This window comes from Phyllobates terribilis, unplaced genomic scaffold, assembly GCF_046119375.1.
Source record: "Phyllobates terribilis strain yellow unplaced genomic scaffold, ASM4611937v1 Scaffold_1__5_contigs__length_1240528914, whole genome shotgun sequence".
Lineage (NCBI taxonomy): Eukaryota > Metazoa > Chordata > Amphibia > Anura > Dendrobatidae > Phyllobates > Phyllobates terribilis.
Genome location: NW_027362761.1, coordinates 28,488,403 through 28,498,604, shown reverse-complemented (window position 1 = coordinate 28,498,604; position 10,202 = coordinate 28,488,403). Strand labels below are relative to the sequence as shown.

At 45.3% G+C, this 10,202-nt stretch overlaps 1 protein-coding gene across 1 annotated transcript in view; it reads right to left on the bottom strand.

Moving 5' to 3' along the window:
• Positions 1-778: 778 nt before the first annotated feature.
• The window catches only part of LOC141178781 (mast cell protease 1A-like), a 53,535-nt gene continuing 44,111 nt past the window's right edge, over positions 779-10,202 (bottom strand). Inside the window, exon 5 of the mRNA XM_073660638.1 lies at positions 779-1,056. Coding sequence (XP_073516739.1) covers positions 901-1,056 — 156 coding nt within the window. The 3' untranslated portion in view covers positions 779-900. The remainder of the gene's footprint in view (positions 1,057-10,202) is intronic.

Below are 10,202 nucleotides of genomic sequence, written 5' to 3'. Positions count from 1 at the left end.
TATAATTGTATAAAATTCTTGTTCTGTTTATACAGTCGATCGACACTTGCTGGTATCAGGAGGGAAAAACTTGCTCTTTTAGAGCAGCCTGGATCATACATTAGGATGTACCTATACTCCATTTCATTTATCATTTCCCATCCTTCAGTTGGACTTGAACATGTATCTTTATTTGAACCATACTACAGGATGTAACTGTAGGAACAGAGCCTAAGAAACTTTGATATCTTATCAGAGAAATCTGCTTTGTTCCCACTTATCAGTCTCTTCTTTCTCTCCCCCCTACCTTCTCATCTACTCTGAAAAAAACAGCTCATATATTTGAGATGGAGTTAAAAAAACTACTTCAAGATCAGCATTTAGGCAATAGGTTATAAGTAGTGTTGAGTGAGTATGTTCTGTTAACCCTTTCGGCGAGTATGCTCGGGCCGAGCTCCGAGTATTTACAGCTGCTCGGTGGATATGGTTGAATCGCTCCCGTGTGCATGATTTGCAACTGTGTGACAGCTTTATTACATGTGAGGAATGTGTAAGAAATAGACAAATCAGTTGCAAATCATGCACACGGGAGCGATTTAACCTTATCACCGAGCAGCTGTAAATACTCGGAGCTCGGCCCGAGCGTACTCGGACAGAACATACTCACTCAACACTAGTTATAAGGGAACCAAAGGCAAATGCCACTCTTGTAAATTGCAAGAGATGTCAGAATAATCCAAGGATTTGACTACAGGTAAGTATATGCCATGCAACATGCTAAACAAAGATAAGGTGCAAATAATTTCTAAATCTCACTTTTATTGATTATTGCATTTTACTGTAATATTAAGGGCTGTATAATGAGAAAAATGAATATGAGGGGGGATAATAGTGCCCCCTAGTAATATAAATGTGTAAGTATCAGATGGTGTCTGTGGTTTCATATTTGGAGATGGTTTGTTTGATCCATTCCAAGTATTTTCCAACTCTTGCATAGACACCAGGAGGGTGATGATATCCAAACGACACAATGCCTTCCAAAGCCTCATTGCAAACAAGGGGCCCACCTGAGTCTCCCTATAAGCACAAAAGGAAAAAATTAGGAAACACACAAGGAATGGTATGCATTGTCCTTAAAGGGAATATGTAAGTAGAATCAACCCTTTTAAGCCATCTATATTGGCATGCAGGTCATAGGATGCTGAATAAAATGATTAGAAATGAGCGAATATGTTTGAAAAATGATTGCCAATTTTAAATTCGGCATGAATATGGCACATTCGGATTCATGATCGGACACACGAGCATTTTTTCGCAAAATCAGCAAAATTTGGTAAAAAGTTGGTAAAAGTGCGGGAAATTATTACGTTGCCACTAAAGTATTTTTATCACTTTGACTAGCATCGTGGTGGTGTTTGATGAGCGGGGCGGACGTGTTTGATGAGGGGAGGGGGTGGGGAGAGCTCAGAGCTTGTAATCTTTTTTTTTCTCCTATCTTTATGTGTGCAAATTGCGGCTAGTCAATCAGGGCGCATGAAGCATCCACAATGTCCAGACACAAGGGCTTGTGCCATTGGCTGCTGAAATCACATGTCCCTCTCTATATAAACAGCAGATATGTTGTTTTAGTGCCATTTTGTCAGTGTAACAGCACAGAGAGGATGCTCCTGAATTCATTATAGATTTTAGCTAGTTAGCTAGGCAGTTGCTTCTAAGTCAGATAGTTTAGATAGCTAGTGTCTTGTGTGGCTGTGAAATCGACCTTCCAGCAGATTTTTTTTTTGTGCCATTAGTGAGGTCCAGACAAAGACAGCAGGGCACATTTCATAGAACTCTGTTGTGCACTGCTTCTATTGTACTCCATGCACGAGTACACCTTTAAAAATCTATTTTTTTCAGTTGCTAACGTGATTCAGCACGCCACATTTCACCTTGTGATTTTGTAGAGCTGAAATTCAGCTATGTGCAGAGCTGTTGAAGAGTACAAAAAAATATTTTTTTGTTGCTAATAGCATGCTCCTACCACACTATCTGAGCAACATGAGTGGGAAAAAGCAAGGTCGTGGTGGAAGGGGGAATAGGCTTGGTGTTAACAATATACGTGGGGTAGGTGGTAATGTTAGTGAAAGCACCATTGAATAGTGTTGAGTGAGCGTGCATTGTTAACCCTTGGGTGCTCGCTGAGTATTTGTGGTGTGCTCGGCATCTATGTTAGTGCCGCCACGGCTGCATGTTTCACGACTGTTACACAGCTGTGAAACGTGCAGGGATTGCCTGTTTGTTCGGTGTGCTCGCCGAAAGGGTTAACAATACACGCTCTCTCAACACTACTAGTGATCCAACACAGTCACATCCTGTCCAAAGACAACAGAAAACTCCTGTTGCTGGATGGGCTACTCCACTCCCTTTCTTTGGCAGCCACACAGCGGTATGCCTTGTAGATGAGGGCCAGAAAGAACATGGTCTCCAGTAGATGTCAAGCGCTGCATCAAGTGAGCTGTCCTCCTCTTCCTCCACCTCAACATCACACACAGTACAGTCCACAGAGGTGGCATCCCAATTCCCCTTGCTTCCTCCCGCGTCACAACTTTCCAACCGCCCAACTGACTGTCGGGAACCACAGATGGGCAAGTCTGCAGAACTGTTCACACATTCTATGCCACGGGCATCAGAAGTGTGCTCCAAAGATTCACAGAGTCAAGAGGAGGTAAGCATCTGCACTGATGACCAACATTTTTTTAGGTTGGATCCGGGGCAGGAAGAAGTTGGGTCTGAGCAGCATCCTGACCCTCGTCACCAGATGTTAACCCCCGGGGGGAGGTGATCCTGATGAGACTCAGATACCTGAGGCTGTACTGAGCCGTTAGGGCAGGAAGAGGAGAAGGGTGACTCTCAGGGCGAGGAATGGGATAACACAGAGGATGATGATGATGAGGTTGTAGATCCCACAGGCACGCAGCCGAGTAGGTCATCTGAGGAGGTGGTGGAGGAGGAAAACGAAGAGATTACGTTGCACCCTACGGCACAGACACGGAGTGATGCAACCACGACGAGCACTGCATCCTTAGCCACAACTGTGGCTGTGGCCAGCAGCGGTTGCGGGTCTGCAGCTCGCAGGGGTGGCAAGGGTTGCCTAGCCTGGGCCTTTTTGACACTGCAAAGGATGAGCAATGCACATTATCTGCCACCTTTGCAAAAAAAACTCAGTAGAGGGAAAAAGTGCAATAATTTGGCTACTACATGCATGAAACTTCACATGCGCAATCAACATGCGTTACTCTGGCAATCTCACTGTGATAAAATGCGGACCAGCGGACCTCAACAACCATCAGCCACCCGATCAACCGCAACTGCTGCTTTTTCCTCCTACTCTGTCACCGTGCCAAGTTGAGTGACAGCCCATCAGCTGTAACGGAAGCGGACATGCCTGCTGTTTTTGACTGATCTCAGAGAATGAGCACACTACAACTTTATCAATCCACCATAACATCTCCGCCTGCACCTCACTCATGGTCCAGCAGTTTGTCCGTTTCACTGTACTCCGCCCTCTCTTAGCACTGTAGCCAGCCCTCAGTCCCACAGTTGTGGTCACGTAAAGGATTGTTATCTCCTACACATGACAAAGCTAAGAGGTTGAACTCCACCATCTCCAATCTGTTTGCCATGGAAATGCTGCCTTTTCGCCTGGTAGATATAGACGGTTTCCAAAAGCTGATGGTCGTCGCAGTCCCCCAGTACCAGTTGCCCAGTCGCCATTACTTCTCTAAGAAAGCTGTGCCTGCACTACACCAGCATGTTGCAGACAACATCACCTGTTCCTTGACTAATTCTATGTCTGCCAGAGTGCATTTCACCACAGACACCTGGACGAGTAAGCATGGCCAGGGGCGTCACATCTCGCTGACTGGGCACTGAGTGACTCTGGTGGCTGTGGGGGCAGGTGAGGAAAGGGCTGCTCCACAAGTCTTTGAATCCCCAATGCTTGCAGGACAAACCTCTGTATTTCACACTTCCTCCACTGCTTCTGCCTCCTCCACTTCCTCTAGGGCCTCCACCTGCATGCTCAACCTCTGCCTTAATGAGAACGGGTTCCAACAGTGCAGAGAGAATCCCCACCACCTCCGTACTGTGCAGCCAGGGCTCACCGCAATCAGGTAGTGTTAAAATTAATATGCCTTGGAGATCACAGTCATACAGCTGAAGAGTTGTGGAGTTTGAACAATGGCTGTCTCCACTGAACCTGGATCCAGGGGAGGCCGTGCGCAATAATGGTGCAAACTGGTGGCGGCCCTACGTCAAGGCAAGCTCACACACATGCCTTGCATGGCTCATGTCTTCAACCTGGTGGTACTGCGATTTCTCCGCCACTATCCTGGCCTGTATGAGCTACTGCAAAAAGCACGGAAGATATGTGCTCACTTCCGCAATTCGCACCCCTCAGGTCATCAACTTGCATTGATACAGAGATCTTTGTCCAAGCCAGTTAACAGGTTGATATGCGATGTGCCGACATGGTGGAATTCCACTCTGCACATGTTGCAGCGACTGTGGCAGCAGCAACGAGCCCTGACACAGTATGTCATGACGTATGGCCTGGGCAGTACGGATGTGGGGCATATGACGTTTATGGAGTGGGCACAGATTAAGGAGCTCTGCACCCTTCTGCACAGTTTTGAAATGGCTACTAAGATGGTTAGCGCTGACGATGCCATCATCAGCATCACTATTCTGGTCATCTACATGCTGGAGCAGACTTTGAATAGCCTGCGGGAGGAGGTGGTGGTCCCCGAGGAAGAGGACTATGCTGAAGGGATAAGAATGTCTCAAACTTCAAGACTGTCTTTACACAGGCGGGTGCCAAGGGAGGGTGGATTACAGTGATCGAGCGAGACTGGTGATACCTGACAAACTGTTAGTGAAGGTGCAAGATCCGAGGAACAAATGGAGGAAGAAGAGGTGATGGGCGAGAAACAGTCAGGAGATAAAGAGGATAATCATCCCCCTCTGCTGTTTGTGGTTGGCGGGAGGGGACAGAGGAAACAAGCATCACCCAGCCACCAACACAGCATGGGCTTAGACCTCATGAAAGAGCCCGACATATGAGTGCCTTCTTGCTGCGCTATCTGCAACATATACAGTATAGACCAAAAGTTTGGACACACCTTCTCATTTAAAGATTTTTCTGTATTTTCATAACTATGAAAATTGTACATTCACACTGAAGCATCAAAACCATGAATTAACACATGTGGAATTATATACTTAACAAAAAAGTGTGAAACAACTGATAATATGTCTTATATTCTAGGTTCTTCAAAGTAGCCACCTTTTGCTTTGATGACTGCTTTGTACACTCTTGAATTCTCTTGATGAGCTTCAAGAGGTAGTCACCAGAAATGGTCTTCCAACAATCTTGAAGGAGTTCCCAGAGATGCTTAGCACTTGTTGCCCCTTTTGCCTTCACTCTGCGGTCCAGCTCACCCAAAACCATCTCGATGTGGTTCAGGTCTGGTGACTGTGGAGGCCAGGTCATCTGGCGTGGCACCCCATCACTCTCCTTCTTGGTCAAATAGCCCTTACACAGCCTGGAAGTGTGTTTGAGGTCATTGTCCTGTTGAAAAATAAATGATGGTCCAACTAAATGCAAACCGGATGGAATAGCATGCCGCTGCAAGATGCTGTGGTAGCCATGCTGGTTCAATATGCCTTCAATTTTGAATAAATCCCCAACAGAGTCACCAGCAAAGCACCCCCACACCATCACACCTCCTCCTCCATGCTTCATGGTGGGAACCAGGCATGTAGAGTCCATACGTTCACCTTTTCTGCGTCTCACAAAGACACGGTGGTTGGAACCAAAGATCTCAAATTTGGACTCATCAGACCAAAGCACAGATTTCCACTGGTGTAATGTCCATTCCTTGTGTTCTTTAGCCCAAACAAGTCTCTTCTGCTTGTTGCCTGTCCTTAGCAGTGGTTTCCTAGCAGCTATTTTACCATGAAGGCCTGCTGCACAAAGTCTCCTCTTAACAGTTGTTGTAGAGATGCTGCTAGAACTCTGTGTGGCATTGACCCGGTCTCTAATCTGAGCTGCTGTTAACCTGCGATTTCTGAGGCTGGTGACTCGGATAAACTTATCCTCAGAAGCAGAGGTGACTCTTGGACTTCCTTTCCTGGGGCGGTCCTCATGTGAGCCAGTTTCTTTGTAGCGCTTAATGGTTTTTGCAACTGCACTTGGGGACACTTTCAAAGTTTCCCAATTTTTCGGACTGACTGACCTTCATTTCTTAAAGTAATGATGGCCACTCGTTTTTCTTTACTTAGCTTCTTTTTTCTTGCCATAATACAAATTCTAACAGTCTATTCAGTAGGACTATTAGCTGTGTATCCACCTGACTACAACATAACACAACTGATGGTCCCAACCCTATTTGTAAGGCAAGAAATCCCACTTATTAAACCTGACAGGGCACACCTGTGAAGTGAAAACCATTTCCGGTGACTACCTCTTGAAGCTCATCAAGAGAATGCCAAGAGTGTGCAAAGCAGTCATCAAAGCAAAAGGTGGCTACTTTGAAGAACCTAGAATATAAGACATATTTTCAGTTGTTTCACACTTTTTTGTTAAGTATATAATTCCACATGTGTTAATTCATAGTTTTGATGCCTTCAGTGTGAATGTACAATTTTCATAGTCATGAAAATACAGAAAAATCTTTAAATGAGAAGGTGTGTCCAAACTTTTGGTCTGTACTGTAGTTATGATTCAAAATAGGGCTGACGACTGGGTTGCCACTCTGTTAAATCCACGTTATAAGAATAAATTTTGCCAGATGCTTCCCGCTCTGGAAAGGGACCCGCGAATGCTGGAGTATCGAAACACGCTTTTACACAACCTTAAGAGAGGTTTTCCCCAAGACAGCAGTGAGGAACACAGTGTGCATCGCAGCTCTAGACTTTCAACCTCTGGCACGTCAATTCATCAATGCCAAAACATTAGGAGCAGCAGCAGTGTGAGTGGCAGAAGCAATTTCTGTGAGTCTTTTCACACATTTTTTACAACAGCTCGTGCATCAGCACAACAGAGTACAAGTCTGATACGTGGTGAACGACTGGAGAGGATGTTGCAGGAGTATCTGGAGCTCAATATCAATACCATCAGGGAGGACTTGGACCCTTTTACATTTTGGTCTTCTAAACTGGATGAGTGGCCTGAGCTTCCCTGTCACGCCTTGGAGGTTTTATCATGCCCGGCAGCCAGCGTTCTCTCAGAACGTGTCTTCAGCGCTGCTGGTGGTGTCCTGACGAATAAGCGCAGCCCCCTGAAAGTGTAGACCACCTAACTTTCATCAAGATGAACAAGTCATGGATCTCCAAGGACTTTTGCACCCCATTCGCAGACTGTACAAACTAGGCAATGTTGTAGTTTTTAGTGTGCTGCATTGATTTCGCGTAATTGCAATCTGTGATATCTTTAGAGTGGCTTCTGTGCCTGCTGTTGCTGTTGCTGTAGATGTTAACACAAATTTTTGGATATGTGAAGACTCCTGGTTGGGTCTCTATCGGCTGTGTTGACTGTTGTGGAAGAGGTATCGTCCTAATTATACTATTTCTACTCTAGTGAAATTGATGCTACTTTGGTGGTTTCTGCCACTAATTTTTGGAAATGTGGAGCCTTCTGATTGGGTCTCCATCTGCTGGGTTGGCTGTAGTGGAAAGGTGTCGGTCCTAATTATACTATTTCTACTCTACTGAAATTGATGCCACTTTGGTGGTGTCAGCCCCTAATTTTTGGAAATGTTGAGACTCTTGATTGGGTCTCCATCTGCTGGGTTGGCTGTAGTGGAAGAGGTGTCGTTCCTAATTATACTATTTCTACTATACTGAAATTGATGCCACTTTGGTGGTGTCAGCCCCTAATTTTTGGAAATGAGGAGACTCCTGGTTGGGTCTCCTTTATGTGTGTTGCCAGACCGGCAGGCCTCCATTTACTTTCAGTCAACTATCTGTGTTACTATCCTTACATTTTTGTACCAATACTAATCAATGAAACTGATTTTTATGTCATCTTAGTGTGACTGAGCATAAAAGCAGGTTGAGCTGTTGCATGAGGTATCAGGGCTCCCAGCACAGCAGACCTACACCGATCCATCACCCACCTCCTCTTAATCTGAAGTTAAATTCAAATCTGTAAATGCTGACCCAGATCCTGATACCTCATGCATGGTCCATGGCTGATTGCTGCTGTGCCATTATAAAATTTGTACTGTGGGTCAATTGATGGCACTTTTCTGGTGTCTGCCCCTAATTTGATCTGTCTGAAGGTGTTATGTACGCGTTTGGTTTCACCTCTCATTGAATCCAATGGGGTTCGGCTATGTTCTGCAAATGTTCGACGAATTAATCGGCGAATATCGAAAATTCGGCGATCGTGAACTGAACTGAACATTGAAATGTTCGCTGATCTCTAAAAATGATACCTTGATAACTGCAATCCAATTTCTTATTCCAGAGAAATCCACTTTTTTCTTATATGCAAATGACCTCTCAAGATCTATGGGCCAGACACTGATCTGCGTGTGAATCTGAGGTTATTTTAAAGCTCTACTCCAGCGTTTTTTTTTTTATTTCGGAGCTGGAGTGGTGCCACTAATCTAAGTTCCTGGACCCAAGTATTATAATTGCCAGCTGCTGTCTCCAGCTCTTCCCGGCGCCGCTCCTGTCCCGCACTGCCATATTGTGACAGCACAGGTGATTTTAATTAGCAAGAGACTGCAAAGAGGGTCTAGCCTATTTTTGCTCTCACTTGAGAGCTTGAGGAAGGTTAGTTACAATGCTCCTTTCATGTGGTGTTGGTGCAGTGTGTCGGCCATTGTTGCTGTGGCTTTGTGCTGGTGGCGCGGCGCGGTCTGGAGTCATGGGGACTCTGTCTTTCAGCATGGGTGCTGTGAGGCACCAGGCCGCCCGCCCTGCTGGTGGATTGTCGCTGCTTTTAGGCAGGAAATGTTTGTCACCATCCTTGGTATAAACAGGTCATGGGAGAGATCTCTGTACTGCCCCCTGATGTATTTATACATGTTTATGAGGTCTACCCTAAGCCTTTGCTTTCCAATGTAAATAGGCCTAATTTTGACAACCTCTCTGGGTATTCTAGTCCCTCCATTCCCTTTATTACCTTAGTCGCCCTCCTTTGTACCCTCTCTAGCTCCAATATGTCTTTCCTGAGCACCGGAGCCCAGAACTGTGCACAAAATTCTAAGTGCGGCCTTACCAGCGCTTTATACAGAGGAAGAACAATGTTCTCATCATATGCCCCTATTCCTCTTCTGATGCATGCCATGACTCTATTTGCCTTCGCAGCTGCTGCCTGACACTGGGCACTCCAATTTAATTTGCTATTAACCAAGACGCCCAGGTCCTTCTCCATGTCAGATTTCCCCAACGGTTTCCCATTTAATATGTATGGGTGACTGCTGTTTTTCTTTCCCATGTGCATGACCTTACATTTATCGGCATTGAACCCCATTTGCCATTTTTTGGCCCAACTCCCCAATTTATCTAAATCCTCCTGCAGCTGTGCCCTATCCTCATCTGTATTAACTACTTTACAAAGTTTAGTATCATCTGCAAATATTGCTATTTTACTATGCAACCCTTCCACTAGATCATTAATAAATATATTAAATAATATAGGGCCCAAGACAGACCCTTGAGGCACCCCGCTAGTAACCCTGAGACACCCTGAGCTTACTCCATTGATAACCACCCTCTGCTTTCTATCACTCAGCCAGCTATTTACCCACTTGCACACATTATCCCCCAGACCAAGCATTCTCATTTTATATACCAACCTTTTGTGTGGCACGGTATCAAACGCTTTGGAGAAGTCAAGGTATACTACATCCACTGACTCTCCCCGGTCCAGCTGTGAGCTCACCTCCTCGTAGAAGGCGATCAGGTTTGTTTGGCAGGAGCGATCCCTCATGAATCCATGTTGATATGGAGTTAGACAGTTATTATCATTAAGATATTCTACAATAGCATCTCTAAGAAATCCTTCAAACAATTTACCCACAACAGACGTTAAGCTGACTGGTCTATAGTTCCCTGGGTCACTTTTAGACCCCTTTTTGAATATTGGTACCACATTTGCTTGGTGCCAGTCTAGTGGGACAGTCCCTGTCCATAAAGAGTGCTTGAATATAAGATACAGCGGTCTGTCT